Genomic DNA, 19,353 nt, shown 5'->3' on the forward strand with positions numbered 1-19,353 from the left:
TACTTTCCCCTAATTTCAGACACTTCCTTATCTTTTGGGATGTTGCTGTCTGATTTTAGACACTAGTATCTGATTTCCAACAGTTCAACCTTGCTGAACTTTATCCATAAATGAATCAAAGTAATCCCACCACACTTAGTCAGTTTTCCTTTATTTCACTCTTTTCCCATCTTTAAGTTATATAATACAAAATATTGATACTAGGTTGAAGTTAAGGTAACATTGAAAATGAAGAAGGTTCCAAGACAGTGGGAATTGCACACACCCCTAGGACTAAACTAGAAAGTCGTTCTTTACAATGACATGAGCAACATGTAGCTCGGGCAAAAAGGTTGAGAAGGCAGAAAATGGCCCCTCAAAAAAATTCTGCATTAAATGGAAAAGTGTACATGTGAGATAAGAAACAACAGGTGTTCTACATCAAAATGTCTGAACTTCACAACAATACGTTTCTTCTGTAATTAAAGGTAATTCATATCAAATTAGGGTATGCAAGGCTACTTATTTTATAACTAGAAAATACCATGGACTGATTTTCTGAAAGCATACAATTTCTTCTTGTATAACACCTGGTATATTAGGTAAACTTAAGAAACCCTGCGCAAGCTAGGAATTACACCACTTGAAGTAAGAGATTTCAATTTTTGGAAAATTTTAAGCTATCACTTACTATAACAATGTTATCCATGCTACATTTTAGCTGGAAAGTGAACAGTTTGTTGAGAAGTAATTCTCAAGCTGGGTTCCCGATTTTCTTAAGATTAAGGGCTTGACAGATTCATACTAAATTGTCAACAGCAAAACCCATAAATATTGAATTGTTCTTATATCAACAAAAAGCTAAGGGAAGCTGAACAGTTATCTACAATTTACAATAATCAATTATGGTTTGTATTAAACTTGTGACCAAAGTTGACAGAATCATACAGGAAAATAAATAAATTCTGGGTTTAATTTAATGATTAGTACAATGAGATGCCAAATTTTTCTTTAGGAATTATTTCCAGATAATGAGATTTCTATCACATTTACAATGTTAGTGACTACTTGATACCAACTGGTGAGAATCACATCTAAGCCCCTAATTAACCTGCAACTGAAAAAAACACTGGACCACTACCTACTTCTTGCAAGCATAGTAAACTTAACTAATATGCATGGTTTACTAGCCATATTCAAGCTATTTACAAGTGCAGCTGTGCATGATATTTTTCTAGTGATATACTTATTTTTAAGTATGTCACCATAAATTCAACTGTGGGCATGGTTAATGAATTAGACAATTCAATACAATACTTCTTTGCAAATATCGTCATATTGGAAGGTTTGACTGCAAAAAAAGTACAACAAAAGTTATCTTTGCACAGTGACTAATGCACTTTAATGACCATCACCCTCCCTCATTTGTTACATTAGTTACAACCTTAGCTATCTCTTCTTTTGTGAACTGTCAGTGAGTGCAAGGACTCGTACCAAGTATAAAATACAAAAGAAATATCTACTAGCATGATATCGCTACTGATGTATTGCAAGAATCTAGAAAACAATGCAAATTAAAAGACTATATATTGACAAATGCATTGGTGTTGGTTGCTTTCTCATTTACAGTTACATTCATCAACTTGCCCAACACCAATTCAGTCACTCTTTCATTCGATGTTATCTCATTTCTTTTTATAATCACTCCACATAGTTCTTGATAATCTTTAGAGCAACTTGATCAACCAAATAAGAGTATTATGACAGTTACTACTTGGTCAAAGAAAAATTTCAAAAAGAGAAACACTTGGGTATGCTGTGGTATTTTGTCTTTGGCACTTTAACATAAACAATCAAAATATTAAATAGACAAGAGTTGTTATCAGTTGTCTGACTTACAATGTCAAGCTCTTATTGACTGTCTAGTCATAAGAGCGGTAAAAAGGAACTTATAGAATAAGAAAGAAGGCAAATTTTGAGCATGGTGGTCGGACAGAGAAAAATAATGTTTGTGTTATCAAGAACCCTGGACAAAGAAAAACTCTGAATTTCCATGCAAAATCAAACCCCAGTCCTTTGCAACTTATGCAAAATCATCATTCAACCTCCTGTAGGCTTTTGCCTTTTGAGCTGGTTTTGAGCTGGTTTTGTTCCTATCTGTACCTTTTTACTTTGTTTGACTGGTCTTCCTTTGATCATTCCATAGAGCACACAGGTGATCACCATCACAAACAAGAAGTAACTTGAGTACTGCAGTCTTAGATTAACAGCTGATACATCAACCTGAAGAAAAGAAAATGATTTGTTGACAAATATATCATCTTCCTCTGTTTTCATGAAATCCTTCGACAATTCTCAGCACCAAAAAGTTAAGCTTAACAGATTAAACCTAACATCTACCTCAACTAAAATAGACTTCTGTTTGGATTTTGCAGCTAAAATTAAAGATATAATTGTGCAGTTGTCCATGTGATAGTGGTCCTAAGGACAACTGTAATGGGCAGTGATCCTTCAGAAATTTGGGTGGATCTGGTCATTGTTTCTCACTGTACATGGTGACAAATGAACTTCACAGGATACCTGAGCTCTAAAACCAATACTTTGACAACTGCTTACCATTGCCATTGTTGAAATAGTGGTGTGCTGCTGATTCAGTGGAAGAGATGTCTCAGCCTTGATGCCACTGGAACAAAATTTTTCATCATGTGTGGTAATGCTGACCATTTCTACAACATTGTACTCTGATGAAAGGTTGCAAGTCCTCCCATACCTGAATTAGTATGAATGATAAATTATTTAGCTTGTTTCTCAGCAGAGCCAGAAGAGTTTACACTGGTTATACTGGACTATCCTACACTACATTTAAAAGTAGCAGCTCATCTTGCAAGGATTCTAGTTTTCTGAAATTCCATTGATTACCTTCAATTTCAAAGTTCAAACTTGTTTGTGTGATTGACTGAGGAGAATTTACAGTATTTGAAGCTTTTCTAAATGAATTTTCTGAACGACTATGGAAACATTTGAGGCATTGTGGTATGTGCAAATACTGTATCTACATAATGAATCAAAGTTACTTACTGCAAATGTTTTGGGACAATCTCAGTTGGAACAATAACTGATCCACAAGCTTCCAAATACATTGTTTTACATTTGTCTTGGCAATCTGAAAAGTAAAATATGAACTTTACCCCTCCAGAGTAAATGATGTGATTTAGTGATTTAAGAACAAGCACCTTAAACCTTTGTTAAAAAAGTCTAACCTTTATTCTATAAAACTTTTAAAAACTGTATTCACAGTATATATATATATATATATATTCTTAAAAATAAAATCCCCTCTGATGAGTGTGCAATTATGAAACAGGCTTGTAGGGATGAAATTATAGTGTCTCTGTTTTTTTCCCCTATTGCAACCTACATCATGCTCTACTTCTACATATCGAGCACTGTAAAACAGAAAAATCAATGCACAGACTTCCTATATAATTATATATATTGAGTCTAGAGACAAAAACAAATGATTATAATACAGTTACTCCACCTAACCTATCAGCAGAACCCCAGCTCATTAATTTTTACTGATCCTCTCTCATCACCTCAAGTCATAGCTTCTCAAGTATAAGAATGGAGGCTTTCATGTGAGTGCCTTACATGCTGAAGCTCTTTTCATCTTAACATGTGCTCAGTGTAAATAGATAATCCAATCAGAAGACTACTATTGGGTGTTGGCCACGCTACAATGTACATTTAACATACCCATGAACCATGGTTGATGAAAAAACAATGTGACATTGATCACTGAATTCCCCCAAAAACCTAATGACAAGAAAGCAACAATAAATGTTTGATACTCTAAAGCCCTGCAAACTACACAACTTCGAGTGTCAAAAGTAATCTGGGTTGATAAAGGGGTAAGCTTCTAAAGAAACTGTGGTACTGCTTTAGTAGGGAAGTGTAACAAGATAATTTGGTTTCATCAACTGAGTTGATAATGTAAATTGGCCACCAGAAAGAGTTTCAAAGCTGCTGTTTCAAGCAGTAACCCTTTAACAGAGTGAATGACAGAGGACTAATGCTCAATAATCAAATGTGTTTGGTTAAAATTAACCATTTTCTACTTTATTCCAACAGTTTGTATCTCCATTAAGCTGTCTGTAACAAGGATGATCACTTACAAAGCTTTATCATCATCAATTATATCAAAATGAAGAATTTATTTCCAGAGTACTAACCTTTTAAACCCAATTCTGATGTTGGTATTTGTGCTGTAACATGTGTGACATTCTTCACTACAGCACTGAAATTAACTGAGGGGTTCACAGCCAGATGAAGCACTGGTACAGATACTGTGGTAAACCCATCAGGTATAGCACCAGTTATATTTGTTGAATTGTCACCAGTGATATTTCCAGAGAAGCTCTGGTCACCAAACATACAAAATTCAGAGGAACTCAAATAACCTAGCACTGATCCCCATTCCTACGATTAAAAAAAAATTTATTACAATCACAAAGCTTTCCATATTTTGGGCTCTTCTGTTACACAAGTGCTTATCAGTATGGTTTTTACTGGAAAAATATGTTGAGGTTGATTTTGACAAAGGACCTGATACAATCAGAGGCTCCCTGAGCGCAACTTGTTTGATACAGCAGAAGTAAGATCACATTTATCTTTGAGATAACAGGTGTGTTCTGGGTGAATTTGCGATTTGGTAGCAATAGCCCACCTCTAAAACCTGGAAATGAAAAGGTAGGCTTACCAAGTCTACTCTACATTCACCTTAAAAACCAAATTGAATTTCTTGGCAATTTCATTGTTTAACCATGTCACACAAATGACTTATTTGTTCTGATTTCCTCATCATCACATAATGTTCCATGAAAAAAACAAATAAAAGGCCCTTTTGGTCTGTCAGGATGATGAGAGAGAGGACAGGAAGGGGATATCATTAAGTTCTCTAGCATGGAACAATAGCAATGGATAAAAGGCTTGATCTGTACACCCGCCATCCTTCAGGTCACCCAGTTCTACATTTTTCACAATACTTCAGTGGCTATTCAATACTTCCAAAAATGAGTTGTTAAAATCTGCACAGCATCAGAAGGATGTCTCAAAAATTAATGAAAAAGTTTACCAAGGACCACAATCAATGGTGAACATTTCACAGGTTTCAACGGTATCTGGTGATTTCGCCAATGAGTGATTTCGCCAATGTCACATTCGCCAACGTCTTAGGTCGCTTCGCCAAAGCGAAAAGTCCTACTGGTCACGTCCTACTGGTCACATCCTACTGGTCACTTCGCTGATGTATTAGTTTACTCTAAATAAAAATTTACCATTACTTCTTCTTGCTTCTGTGTGTTATTTACTTGACTGAGCTGACTTGATTTCCCCGTTCGAACTTAGTTTCCTTCCGTTATTTTGTTCGGACTTAGTTTCCTTCTCTTGTACGCGCAACTTAAAACACAGTGGGCCCACATAAATGCACAGCACGCCACGCGTCACCGGCGCTGTATGTTGCTGAATTTAACTTAGAGCAATAAAGTAGCATGTGTGCAACCTTTTCCTTAAGTTCTTCTATAAGGTTTATTTGTCGATAACAGAGATTTATATAATTACCTTTGAGACTTCTAGAACAGAGATTTATATAAATACATTGTAGACTACTACTACTATTAATTCTATAACTCCAGCGCATATTATAACTTCGATCAAGAGTATATAAGTATTACAAGAAACACAGTCAAGAAACACTAAGTTATTACTAAGTTATTACTAGATATTTGGCGTTGGCGAAGTGACCAGTAGGATGTTGGCGAAGCGACTCATCGCGTAAGCAAAGCAACCAAAGACGTTGGCGAACATGACGTTGGCAAAATCACTCGTTGGCGAAATCACCGCAATTCGTTTCAACAAGGGAACGGTGGGAATAAAAACTCTGAAAACTTTTGATGGTATGCTAGTGTGAAACTGATACATGCTTTGAGGAAGTCTACAGGATTTTGTTCTTTGATAACATGAAGGTCACTCACATAATTTCCTCATTCGTTATCACAACTCATAAATCACAATTAAAATAATTCACGACAAGTACTGAAAAATTGTGTTTACAATGACCCGACCCTCCCCGTTCAATTCCTGGCGTGACATCCGTGTCAGAAAACAGTTATGAGGAAGACCAGACTTACGTTGAAATCTAACAAAAATTTATATGAGGAGATATGGAAAAAAAAAAGAAACTGCAAACCTCTTCGCGGGCATCAGCGGTGTCAAACCAACCATATGTCTTAATGAAAAAGCCAAGAGAAAATAAACCAATGGCGAAGGCCGCTATACAAACTATAAAAACAACACATGGCGGTCGAGCAATGGCGAATCCAAATAAATTCTTTCCACCCTTACAATCGACCATATTTCTAGGCTTTTGACTCCCTCTGTCTTCCTCAAGCTACAGACTTGGAGAGAACAAAGAAAAAATTGCAGGTGTTATTACAGTTCAAAGCGTACACGTAGTCATTAGCGGACTGAGACGCAATCAAGTTTCAGGTGCAAAAGCCATCGAAAGTCGTTGAATTTACCTAAATAGAGAACTATTCAGTCGAAAATGGGTAAAAATCCACTGCCACTGTAATGGACAGTGAAATGTGATTTTTCTGAGTTTCTACATCTGCGATTTCAGGGAGAAAATGACTGTTTCGTTTGCCAACTACATGCCGCCATGTTGACTTACTTGTGAGCTTAGTATCCGCGCCGATTGACATATGCAAGCCCATCAAGTATCAAGTTCGGCATCAATCATGTTGACGTGTCACGCCAAACAATCTTTCTCACTAAGAATTTTTCATTTCCATCCGAATCAAACAAACGCAAAACTAATTTAGAAAAAAATTTTTGAAAAATTCTTAAAGCTACACCCTGCACGATGCATGTATTTTGACAGTACTAGGGTCATGGTCATTTCAAAGGACTCATCTTGCGGAGAACGCTGGTAGTATCGATCGTTTGTTGTTGGTTTGGAGAGCACCGTTAACCTGAAGCATGTGATAGTAAAGTATATTTTTGATAACCTGAGGCGAAAACACAAAGAGAGAGGGAGAAAAAACAACGAATTATACCTTCGATTGTTACTTAATTCCAAATGGTAATGATCGGCGTAGATTTAGTTCTAAAATTTTCTCATTAAACAACTTGTTTACTCACATAGCGACTTATTCTTCTCTTTGATGCACACCAACGAAAAGTTAAAAATGTAGTGCTATGATGTTTGTCAAACTTGTCAGAAGCAGGAAAAAAGTATTACTTAAAAAAAAGGCTCTTAGTTCCGGAAAAGGCTTTTTCTTTTTCATGCTTGTATTGTATGTATCATCTTTCAAAAAGTTTATGTATTGAAAATTAGATTTAAAAGACGCAGGGAGTCGGTGAGAGGAGAATTGACTATCTTAAGGGTGTGTTTGTGTACATGTGAGATCGAGGCTTAGCCACATGGATCTCAGTTGGGGCCACGTGGTTTTCAATCCCTGGTTTCTGATTGGATCAAACTGTCCGAGCTGTCAATCATCTAAGTAAATTCTACGTTCCAGCACTTTGAGAGCTTTTGTTCCGTCAGTGTTGTTATTAGTGAAGAGTGCACATGGATTGAGCGACGGCGAGTGGGAAGGGATACGCATTGCGCTGCTACAGATCCTTGCAAGGAGTTTTCTAGTTTCTTTTATTCGCGTTATGAGTTTGGACACGTTACTAGAAGCCGCCAAGTTCGTAGAATCTTCTTCTCGAGGATCATCTAAGGACGATTCGGCAATCGCACGTGGTACGGTCGAGTAGCCATGTGCAAATATTCTGTTGGTGTGAAGGCCTGTGTTAAAATTCTTTCTACGATCACGACAATTTTCCGATGACAATGTATTTGGTCTCTCTTTATGCATTCTAGTTCACTCTCCCTCTGTTCACACCGAAAGGAGAAGAGCTATTTCGGAATGCGAGCCCCTTGAAAGACGACGAAGACCTGGAGGGTAAGTTCATGTAGATGCTTGCCGCTCTGGAAGAAAGCGGTCACGGTGTCAGTTTGTTATGCTGGGCAAGATTTTCAAGAAATCTGTTTTCCCTTCTAGGGCCGGGACTAGAGAAACGCACAACAAACTAGAGAAAAACAGGTAAGTGATTTCTCAAGTTGAATTCATAACATTGTGAGGGACCAGATTTTAGTTTATCTGCACGCGAAGCATATTCTTCATATCATGGCGGTCGTGTTAACTTGTCTGCGCCTTGTACGCGGAGCTATGAAGCTTTGACTGTTGAACTTTGTATCTCTTATTCTTCCCTACTTTCTGAAAGCAGGATATTCTTCCTATTTGTCAGATTACTACTAGTAAAATTCTTTACTGCGTGATCTGATGAGGTTATACACATAAAGTACCGATATAAACTTAGAGATGAGAAAAATTAAGCTGAAAGTTGAATTTATAATTGCTTATTTTATTTGCACATCCAGACGTGCGCACTTGAAAGAATGCTTCGATATCTTGAAAAAAGAAGTCCCTTCACTGGAAGATAAGAAAACATCAAACCTAAACATCTTGCGAAGTGCGCTCAAGCACATACAGGTGAGGGGACTATTATTAATTTTCCTCAATCGAACGTCGATAGGTAGTATAGTTTCTTGAGATATGGTTGGCAACTGTTCTGTCTGTATAATTTGAATTTGAATAGCTATTGACTTTATTGAATCTATTGTGCAAGATGCGAACAAGTTCAGGCAGAGCAAGCTCTGTGTCTCAGACGAGTTCACATCGAACATGATAAAGTAAAACATATGTGTCTAAATATACATTTAATGTACAAAGTCCGTGTTAGAGATGAAATACTGTGTCAATCGCTGGTTAGTGGCCCAAAAAATGTGTGATTAGTGCTTGTGCATCGTTATTAGTAACTGCTCTTTCTCCTAACCGCTGCATTAAATTTTACGTTAATTCTACACCCACTCAGTAGAATATCAAAAGTATTACGTTACCGCAGATGTGTTTGCCAATAGCTAGTCAGATTTTTTGAAAGTAAATACTTAACTTTGTTGTGGTCGGCATGGAATTTTGTCCCACGAGAGTCACGAGTTCCGGCGTCTTTGTGTTTTCATTTTCACGGTCGAGTAATTTTTGTCTCCTTTTGTCAATTCGGCGATCTGATGACTGAAAATTTCCGTGCGTTTGATGTTTCAAGGCTAGCTCAAATCCCTCGAACCCAGCTGAGTTGCAAGTAAACCCAATCAGACGATCGGAGGAAGCCAGTTAATTTTTGGAAGCTAGAATGGTTATACTATTGTCCAACTAATGTAATTACTCAGCAGAATTCCATAACATGGCTTTATTATAAAATTTATCTTTCCAGTTATAAGTTATAAGCCTCAAGAGGTAACCTCTGCCATGAATTTGTTTTCCTTTGAAAGTCATGCTTGCAATTATACTGAACTTAAGTCTTCATAACTTCATTTGAAATGAAACTAGTGAAACTCTCGTTGACAAGACAGCCAAATTAACTAAAACTGTTTGAAGTCAGTTTTTAATTAATGATCATGTGAATTAAAACTCTGTTAGCAACACCTAGACTTAAACAGCTCAGGAGAAACTCAAAATGTTTTTGTTTTCATTTTGGACCCATTGTGTCAGCTACAAACCTTTGAACAAAGGTTCTGTGTCTGAAATGAGAAAAAAATGTGAACAATGTAATTTAACAGGAATTCAATAGAAAATGTCATTATATTATTGGCATATAACTTCTACATAGAACAATTATACTTATGAACATTTAACAATTCGTCACAATAGATTATTAAGAACTATTGTGGTCTCTAAGAACATGTCTTAAGAATCTAAGCATTGATCTTCTTTACTTTTGGAAACCTTAAGCATTTGATAATAGTGTTTGTTTATTTTAATCTGATTTAAAGGTTCTTATGTTTAAGAGACCTTTTTGTTTACAACTAAATTATTTAAGTTCCCAAGATAAAAACAAAAAACTATCTCTTTGCAGTATTGTTTTGCCAATTGGATCAGTGCAAGCTCACAGCAGCTTGGCAGGTGTATTATTAGGGGTAACAAGATGTAAGCAGTTGAAATTTAATTTTATGGGATGATGGAAGAGAAAAAATCAGATTTTGGCCTCAGTGAACATGTTTTCAAAATTTATGTGAAGTATAAAGCTTGAATGAAAACAAGAACAGGAGTGATTATGCTTTCATCAATGGAGGGAGGCATTTTAGAGGAGAAAATTATCACAGCAACTCTATTTATGAAATGCTATGCTTGAAATAAGTGTCAAAAAGTAAATAATACAGAATATTTCTTTGTGTGACAGATTTCCTTTTCTCAGTTTTGACTGATTATTTTGAGTGAAATTATAGAGAAAAGTGCAGAAATCAAAACTTTCTTTCCTTCAAAAGGAGTAGAGAATTTGATGCCATTTTCTGTGAAACATAAATTTCAAAAAGTTAATAGGTTAGACCCTTAAACTCCCAATAGTGACCAAGATAATTTCTCCTTACAATATCTAAACAATATCCAGCAGATGAGTATTTAGGGAAAGAAAAATATTTATAAGGGGATCATTAATTGATTTAATATCCAATCCTCCAAACTATCATCATGAAAATTGTATAGCAGACAGTAAGGAGATTTACCATTGAGATCTTTGGAGCAAAGGGATTAATGGAATGAAAAGATCATATTAAGTATGCTTTCAGAGATCTCCCTGTATACCTAAGTTGTCTTTAACTGTGGATTCCTGTATGTAAACTGTCCAAGCTGACCACTTCCAGCAGTGGTGTTTCTTCCTCTTCAATGTAATGAAGTATTTTTGAAAAAAAAATCCTCCAGAGAGTGAGGTTCAGTAGGTTTCACCTACCTGGTGGATTATGAGGGTATACTCTCCTTATAAATAGTGAATAAGTTAGTATGTACTTTCCTTTATCCTGAGTGAAAATTTCCACTGCTATTCAGAAACAGCTTAAATTACATTTTTTAACCTGTGAGAAATGTTCAGTGTGAGATTGTAAGATTGAATCCTTTTGTGTGATGCATAAGCACCTAAGGTTGAATCTGTATGTTTGATGTGTGACTTGAGAGCCCTTCCCCTGCCTTTCAACATTGACTCCTTTTCATGCAACCCGATCTTCACTATTACTCATTTTAACAGGGAGGAGGGAGAATGAGTCAATAATCACAATGTAGGCATCAGTTAGGCTTGAGTTCTGATGGAGAATAAATTGTTTTCTTCTTTTACGACTCCAAATATGAGACCAGTTAGGTAGATGAAGTTTAAGAATGACTTCAAAATGACACACACTAATTTGGGAATATTAACTTCCATCTCATCCAACTCCTTGTTAGGAAAAATTTAGTGGAACTTTTTTGAACACTTTTGCACTTTAAAGAAAGCCCATGAGAACTTTAAAATGAGAACATGGGAATTAGAGGTGGAAAGTGTTCTTTTCTTTTGGCAGAAAATTTGTTCAAAATATCTGATTGTGTTCATAGCCACAACCAAGACAACTTGCTACTTGTGACCTCCAGGTAGACCAGGCAAGCTGGGACATGTGATAGGATAGTTAAAAAAACTCTTTGGTTTCTTACTTGAAATGTAAAGGCTATGGGCTCAACATGTGGCTGTGGTTCCAACAAAAAGGATAAATGACAAATTCTTAATCCTCACCCAAGTATGTTTATGTTTTCAGCAAGTGAAATGTGAAAAACTGAGTGCTGAAATTCTTGTTTCAGTTTATAAAGAGTTGAAATTTTAACAGTATTTAACTAATTTTTAGTTCCTGTAATGATGATGTGGTTTAACATAAGAAGATGTGATTATAAGGGAGTTTGAGCAGTGTGTGGGAAAGCTTGAAGAATTTTGGTAGATGAAATGGGTGAGGAGGGATTAGCACAAGACATGGTGTTAAGGGTTTTGTAGGATACTGATCAATACATCTTGAATTTTAAAAAAAAAAAACCTTCTCAATTCCAAACATCCTTGGTTGACTGTCTGTAGCCTAAAAATTTTCCTGTGATAGCCTGGACTGATACACTTGAAAAAAAAAATATAACATAACAGTAACTCAGTCATACAAAAAAATAGAAGGTTTATGTGAATCATTGTATATTAGCCCAGATCTTTGGTTGTTTAAGGGAGTACACTTGTAGTAAGTTTGAGTATTAATCCTTCAAGTTACTTTTGGAGATATTTGGAATTTGGTCTTTGGAAATTTTGGAACATCTTTAACTTGAAAAAAGATAGCATTTATTCAGTGAGTAATTGGGAGCATTCAGCTACAGAAACACTGACTTTATCTGCCTAATGTATGTTTACTGTTTTAAAAAATGTTGCATTTATCTTTTATGAAATATGATGATACAATAGGAACTACAGCAATTGGCCATGAAATAAATACAAGAGTATTTGAGAGCAGTTTGTTGAATAATTTTTATAACAATGCTGTATTGATTATAATTGTGCACCCTCACTAACCAGAAAAGAATTTTACAAACTGCAAACAATTATTGTCTGAAGCTAACCAGTCTTCCTGAATCCATCCTGAGTCCTTATTGTTTAAAGTGGCTCTTCTAATCTCTGTTAAATGTTAGGCATTTATAGATTTCAATAAAGGTTTTTGGGTGGTCATGATGTTGTAATAGTAATTTTCAAGTGGAGTAGATGGCCATTAGGTACCTCTTTAACTCCCAAAAGTGATTTACAAGTAACTTCTCCCTACAATATCCATGCACTATACAGCAAACAGGTAATGAGAATACTCAAATGTATCAGGTGGAAGTTGTTATCTTGATCTAACACCAAATTCTCATAACTAATTTACAAGGAAATGTGTAGCAGCCAGAGGGGGGAATGAACAATCAGTTCTTGGGAGTTAAAGGGTTTCTAATGGACATTTTTGGATAGGGGATAGCAGAAACTATTTTTCCTTGAAAGTAAGGTTTTGGGAACTGATTTAAAGCTACACCAGAATTAAGTACATTTTAGACTGCTTTGTGTTATGTTAACATTTAAACATCCATACTTAAACTGTGCATTTTCTGTGAAATGCTTAACCCTTGACACTCTAAAATTAGTAGGCATATTCTTAACACTGTTCTTTGGTCATTTCCCATGATATTAACAAGGATAATTTTTCAAAAAATCAAGAGCTTCTTTAGTTAGCGATCACTTCGTATATTCTCGTGCCCTTAATGTTTGATTCAGAGGTGATACTGTAAGGAGAAATAAGATAGCAGCCACTTTTAGGTGTGAAATGGTGAACTGGGTTTGGTTAAGATTACTGAATGACAGACCAATTGATTGAGGAATGACTGACTATTTGATGGAGTGACCTCAGTCAGAGAGGAGCTTAACCCTGTACATCCTAACATCAGCATGCATATTCTCCATAGTGTACTTTATATATTTCTCATGGCGATGACAAGGAGAATTTAGTTAAAAATCAAGAGCTGTTCAAGTTTGCAATTATTTCCTTGATTCTCATAAGCCTTTATGTTGGATTCAGTAGTGATAACCTAGTGAGAAATTAGATGCTAGTAACCCTCAGGGATTAAAGGGTCAAAATAATGAGACAAGGGGGCCTTTTTCCGTTTTTTGAAATTTTAGTTAGAATATAGCATGTTACTTTACTCGTTAATTTGTCCTTAGACCTTGAAGAAGCGCGAACGTGATTTTGAAGCAGAGAGAGACCTCCTTAAAGTCAGCAACAGCACCAGCAAGCAGCGATTGTTGGCACTGAAGAGCGAGTTGATCCTTCAACAGGAACTTTTTAAGGCTTCCTCGCAAGGAGGTAATAATTCCAAGGCTTGCCAGCTTCTCAATGAGACAACGTCTGTCCAGACCGAGGTAAAAGTGAAAAGCGAAGAAAAGCTGGCTTCGCCAGTTTCCGTTGCAACTCAGACCTCGTTCACTTCTGGTGAAGAATCTGATGTAGATGGCACCAAAGTGAATATAGAAGGTGTCACCAACGGGAAGGTGGAACACTCCAACGTAGAGAAGCACGAGAAGGAAGCTTCTGAGGACGACGAGGATGAAGACGTAGACGTGGAAGGAGAAATCACAGACGACAACATTGAGGATGTGGATGCCTCGGCGGCGGTGAAGGCGGAGGTCGTGAAGTTACCAGAGCCTGTGGGTCCTTGTGGAAAAGTCTCTTCATCCAAAAGGAAAGCAGCAGCTGGAGATGATGGAAATAAATTGGAGGCCAAAAAGACCAACATCAAATGCTGCGCACGTGTCAGCTGTTAAGCACGACACGTGACAATTATTTGATAAGGTCATGGCCAATCTCACTGTTATGTCGTTCAGTGACCAGATCTTTCATACCATGTATGGCTTCTAGGGGGGAGTGTGGTTAGTGAACAGATCTGCAATGCAGATCGAGAGGTTGTAATTTAAATATTTCCTTAGCTAGGTATTAGGGTTTTCTGTTTTGTACGTGAAGTTTTATTTTAGGTTCTCTCTTAGCCCGCTTAGCCTGAGCTTTGATGGCCAAGCGTGAGAAGTCGGTGGCGGGTTGAAACACAAACACGCGCGTTGCTTCAAATCATTGGCATCCGCCAACTTCATGCATTTTAGTGCTTGCTCAGTTGTAGCAGTCTGGCAGGTTCCTTAAATGTCACCTGCGAGGGAGGGGAACAGCTACAAATGGCAGAGGGGTGTTGTTATCTTTTCGAAAATAGGGTATTACATTGGCTCCAAGCTACTTGGACCGAAAAAAAAAATGAATGTTTGGTTTTAGTCTAGTTAATCAAAGTAACGGCTCTTTAGCATGGCTGAAAGACAGTGTTACAATTTGATTAAATGTTGTCTTAGAGGCGTTGCAAAGCAACGCGTTGTAACTTTTATAACTTCATACAGCTGTAATGCGGGTAAAAAAAACTCTCAGTTTCTCGACTGCTCGCACTTGAGTTTGACTAAATGGCCCTCATCTTTCCCCTTCGATTTGGTCATTTTCAAGATATGTTTACGTCTCGTGTGTCAGTGTTAAGTGTATTTAAGGTGCTTTAAAGGGAAAAGAGAAGAACTTCCCCTAAACGATTGTTCAAACGACTGAAAAATTTCATTCAAAATCATAATTATTATAATGATCTTTGTACAAGGTGCGTTCGTCACGGACGACCCTCGGCGTGGTGTTATTTTCTCTAACGTACTTGGCAGTGCTCAGTGTATATCTTTTTCTGATCACATTGGGTCGTTTAGAAATGTCGTTCATTCTCGTCGCAATATAACTATGACAATGGTTTGGAACAAATCCAAATCAAAAACGAAGTATTCGGTACAAACCCAGAAGTGAGAAACAGTTGCTGGGATTTACATGTAACACGAATGACGTCGACCTTTACACCCCTCTTATTTTAGGACGAAAGATACTGAGTTTTACTTCAAAAGTGTTGTTTAGTAAGATCATGCAAATTTAGGCTACGCCAAGAACTCTCTTGTACGGTAGACAGCACAACTGTGTTTTCTGTTTTAAACTTTTGTGGGAAAGCTATATATGAAAACATGGCTTAAAATTCACAAGGTACAAGTTTAATCTGTGATGTCTGATCATAATTCTGCCGGAATTTGATATAAAAGGAAAACTCCTAAGCACTGCTCCATAATGTGATGGAGTATCGTTCTGTGCATGACAATTTCAACGTTCTTGAGCAGTGCCTTAATTAAGTACCGTTTATCACAGAGGACAGAGTAATTGAAATGGTTCGTTCCTTATATGTGCTCTGTGTGACTAAGTTCAAAACTTAGAAACTCTAGAAAACCTTTTGGAGCAACTAAAGTAGATGTTTGTGTGGTGCTGTTTGTTTTAGTCTATCGATGTTTTTTAACATGGAGTTCTGTTTTAATGTAAGACTTTGGTGTGAAACGGTGCTAACCCTTGAAGATCCGTGCTTTTAAGAAAATTAACGTTTCCTATCTAAACCTTGAGTATTTATGCATTAATATACTGTACCTCGGTATACGTTAGGAAGAAAGGAGGCAGAGATGTAGTAGTTGCTACTGTGTAGCTTTAGTGGGGTCTGTAAATGAGATTAACTGCTGTGAATAAACAGGCCGTATTTGTCCATTTTGGGACAGAATGAAACATGGCTTCTTGTGTGGTTTAAAGATGATCAAATAAGTCGCAAAGTGATGATGCAAAGTGAACAACAGCCTTTACAGGTGCTAAGTCAATCCATCGCACAGAAAGGCGAAAATTAAAACCTTGATGTGGATGAAGTAAGAGAGTAGAAGAAAGGCATAGAGATGTTCGCGGCCAAATACTTGCTTCGCCCTTCTTCCCCTCCATTTAAAACTACAAAGGTACGAAAAGGAGACGATGTCGGCCTTGGGCCTTAAAGGTTGGTAAATTGTCTACGATTGAGAAAGAGAGTAACCTTCAAGCGCTTAAGAAAGGTTTGACAGTGATGTTTAACGGCACGTTTGTAATTTTTTTTTTTTCGTTTTTTCTTCTTGCGTCCTTCTGAAGGATAGTACACTCTTCACACCACCCCCCTATCAGGTCCGGACGGTCGCCTTAATCCTATGCTTGGAATCCTTTTTAAAAGCTTCTGTGGGGTCCGAAACTGTACCAGAGGTTTCTTTTTTTAAATGCAAAAACCGAGGAACTCGCCATAAGTAAGGTTCAATACTATCATATAAAACTTACCTTGCGTGACGTCCAAGTTACCCTTTACACCATAGCACCAGTGCGCATATTCTCCTCGTTGTTCTCTATGCGTTTCCTATGATAATGGTGAGGAGAAAATAGTAAACAATCAACAACTTAGGCGGGGGATCATTTCCTTTCTTCTCATGACCTTAATGTTTGATTGAGTGATGACATTGTAAGAAGTTAGAGGATGAGCATTCTTAACCCTTTAACTACCATGAGTGACCAAGACAAAACTTCTCCTTACAATGTCAATCCAATATCAAGAAGACAGGTGATGAGAATAAAGAAAAATATTTATTAGGGGATTATTACTTGATCCAACACCAAATTCTCCAAAATAACATCACAAAAACTATGTGGCAGACAGTAAGGAGAATTACCAATGAGAATTCGGGAGTTTACGGGTTAAGAGTTAACAGGGTTAAAAGCGCGCGCGACGAATTCTAATCCAGGGAAGTAGACAAATACAGCAGGAAAAGCAAGGTATTAGCAGGGGGCTGGCAACACCAAAACATATTTCTTGAGAAGTCAGCTCTTAATACGAAAAGTCAAGTGTTTTTCAGGACCCGAAATAGTGCGTTAATGATGTTGTTTCGTTTCTTAATATATCTATACTATCGTGGGAATCGTTGATGAATTCAAGAGTCAACATTAGCAATGGATAAAGGTTACACATGTTTGCACAAGTCTTTTTCCCTCCTTGCGTTCCAGGTGATATACTTTAAGCAAACCACAACAACGATCAATTAAGAAACGTGATGAAATAAGCGAGATAATATGCAAAACAGTGTTTGCCCACGTGCGTCTAAAGACTTTGAACAATGCTAAGCAGTTGTCACCCAAAATACGTCAAAATTTCCTTCCGATCCGTTGATGGCTATTTTTGAAAATTTAATTTGGCAGTCACCAAATTTTGCACTTTACACTAACTTCACTGGTTCAGGGGAGGAACGTTTTGACGCCAGGAGAGAAGGTGAGCACATCGCGTCTTTGGCGACTGAAATTTTTATGAAAAAAACAAGAGGTAGATTGCTCAGTGCTGATGTCGCTGTAGTTTTTCCTCAGTCTAACGATTAAGAGCTAAGTAATTGAAATACATTATTCAAAAGGTGTAAGGTCGTGAAAGTGAAATTTTGCAGGTTAGACATGCACATTCTACCTTTTGCAATGGTGTTTCCAACACAAGCTGTCTTGAACAATTTTGATAAAAGATTTACTCCTTGATGTAGTCTTAGCAGTCTACTGCCAAGATTTTTATGAGGCCAAGTTCGGAAAAATAAATCAGTCCCAATGTCTCGTAAAGATCTTATTCACCTCCCGCATTTGCCAGAACTCTAAGATTACTTCGAAAAATTACCACAGCAATAGGCTTCATTCTAAAGACACCCGATCGACCTAAAGGCAATCTGGTTTCGTTGGGCACACACAGTCTATATGCGGTGTGTAGAAACTCTGTGGTGTTAGCACGAAAACCGCGCATTCTTCATTGCCAACAGTTTAAACCTGATGTCACTCCCGGAGGCACTAAGGAAGTCGTTTGGGCTCGCCAAAAAAAAAAAAAACCGGAACGTGTTTGACAGCTCTCTTTGAAAAAGTTTCAACTTTTTCTCGCGCCGATCTCTTCACGCCCTTACCAAGCTTTCCCTGTGGGTTTCCGTCCATGCCCTCACAACCGGTGGGAGTCGCTTACGATTTCTGACAAGCAATCTTTTTATATTTGAAATAACTAAATTGTACAGTGTACAATTCTGTGTAGAAAGACTCAAGTGTGGTTCAGGATTTGTTAACCACCGACTGTCAATTTGCTTTTAACTAAGGGTATTCAGCTTAAAATAGGAACAAACACTACAGCATTTAGGATAAACAGGAATACATGAAGTATTACTGATTTGAGACTCTATTTGAAGAAAATTACCCTTTTCGTGCACAAACTATGTGTGATACGGATGACTTAACCGCGCAAAATTATTAGCTTCTAGATGGCTCGAAGGCTTTAGACGACAAATTGTCTTATGACACATTTCTCTGACATAAAAAAGGTTTCCGTGATATTCAATTTCCCCACCATCCTATCTCTCTCCAATAAACAAATCCTTTCATGTTGTCGCATCGTGTTTAGGTCTTCGTTAAGCGGAGGGAGACAGAAATTTTTTAACATGACGTTCAAAGGTCGATTTGTCGCGGCTCAATATAGTGTAACCAAATAACCGTAACATTCATCTAATCTAAAGCTTACGGGTCTCATAACAAATGTGGAGTCAATAAGGTTGGGAACAACACAAATGCATACTCACCCACGAAACCAATCACTATGATAAAACACCAATACAATGAAGTAATTACGCAAGGCCTGTTTCAGTTTTGTGAAACGGGCCTCACTCAAGATAAAACCAAATTCAGCAAGAACTCCCAATCGTCAGGAGAACATGGAACCCGATCGCCGCGTATAAATACCACTCAATAAAAACATCCTTTAATCACAAGATTGTCACAGAAAATTTACGACGTAAGTTACGGCGCCGCAAGTTTTCCATTTTGTCCACGGTAATGTGTATAACGCACGAGGAGCTAATTATCGAATACTGCCCCTTTTCGATTCTTTCGAACGCTTGTAAACTGAAATCAGGCCTACAGAATCACCCACTAAGTCTTAATTTCGCGTTTAGTCCATTTGTCAACATTCGAGCCAT

At 37.2% G+C, this 19,353-nt stretch overlaps 2 protein-coding genes across 2 annotated transcripts; one reads left to right on the forward strand and one right to left on the reverse strand.

The window, feature by feature from the left end:
* Nucleotides 1–134: 134 nt before the first annotated feature.
* LOC131790614 (transmembrane protein 248-like) lies at nucleotides 135–6,734 on the reverse strand. Its single transcript, XM_059107843.2, has 8 exons — nucleotides 6,558–6,734; nucleotides 6,227–6,434; nucleotides 4,212–4,458; nucleotides 3,736–3,795; nucleotides 3,058–3,142; nucleotides 2,596–2,749; nucleotides 2,143–2,262; nucleotides 135–1,330 (listed from the first exon to the last, which is right to left on the reverse strand). The coding sequence occupies exons 2-8, from the start codon at nucleotides 6,389–6,391 to the stop codon at nucleotides 1,313–1,315; spliced, it is 849 nt and encodes a 282-aa protein (XP_058963826.2). The 5' UTR covers nucleotides 6,392–6,434; nucleotides 6,558–6,734; the 3' UTR covers nucleotides 135–1,312.
* Nucleotides 6,735–7,112: 378 nt separating this feature from the next.
* LOC131790682 (max dimerization protein 3-like) lies at nucleotides 7,113–16,093 on the forward strand. The gene is made up of 5 exons (XM_059107925.2): nucleotides 7,113–7,786; nucleotides 7,907–7,988; nucleotides 8,088–8,129; nucleotides 8,468–8,579; nucleotides 13,657–16,093. The coding sequence occupies exons 1-5, from the start codon at nucleotides 7,699–7,701 to the stop codon at nucleotides 14,254–14,256; spliced, it is 924 nt and encodes a 307-aa protein (XP_058963908.2). The 5' UTR covers nucleotides 7,113–7,698; the 3' UTR covers nucleotides 14,257–16,093.
* Nucleotides 16,094–19,353: the final 3,260 nt, after the last annotated feature.

Source organism: Pocillopora verrucosa, chromosome 2, assembly GCF_036669915.1.
Source record: "Pocillopora verrucosa isolate sample1 chromosome 2, ASM3666991v2, whole genome shotgun sequence".
NCBI lineage: Eukaryota > Metazoa > Cnidaria > Anthozoa > Scleractinia > Pocilloporidae > Pocillopora > Pocillopora verrucosa.

What these genes read in the sequence shown, in the direction of transcription:
- LOC131790614 (XM_059107843.2), bottom strand. Translation starts at nt 6,391, where the DNA reads ATGGTCGATTGTAAGGGTGGAAAGAATTTATTTGGATTCGCCATTGCT. An exon ending in ATCAGAATTGGGTTTAAAAG is followed by an intron (nt 3,796 to 4,211) that starts GTTAGTACTCTG and finishes TCTTGTCATTAG; the next exon opens with GTTTTTGGGGGAATTCAGTG. An exon ending in TCATCAACCATGGTTCATGG is followed by an intron (nt 3,143 to 3,735) that starts GTATGTTAAATG and finishes TTTACTTTTCAG; the next exon opens with ATTGCCAAGACAAATGTAAA.
- LOC131790682 (XM_059107925.2), top strand. Translation starts at nt 7,699, where the DNA reads ATGAGTTTGGACACGTTACTAGAAGCCGCCAAGTTCGTAGAATCTTCT. An exon ending in CGATTCGGCAATCGCACGTG is followed by an intron (nt 7,787 to 7,906) that starts GTACGGTCGAGT and finishes TATGCATTCTAG; the next exon opens with TTCACTCTCCCTCTGTTCAC. An exon ending in AGACGACGAAGACCTGGAGG is followed by an intron (nt 7,989 to 8,087) that starts GTAAGTTCATGT and finishes TTTCCCTTCTAG; the next exon opens with GGCCGGGACTAGAGAAACGC.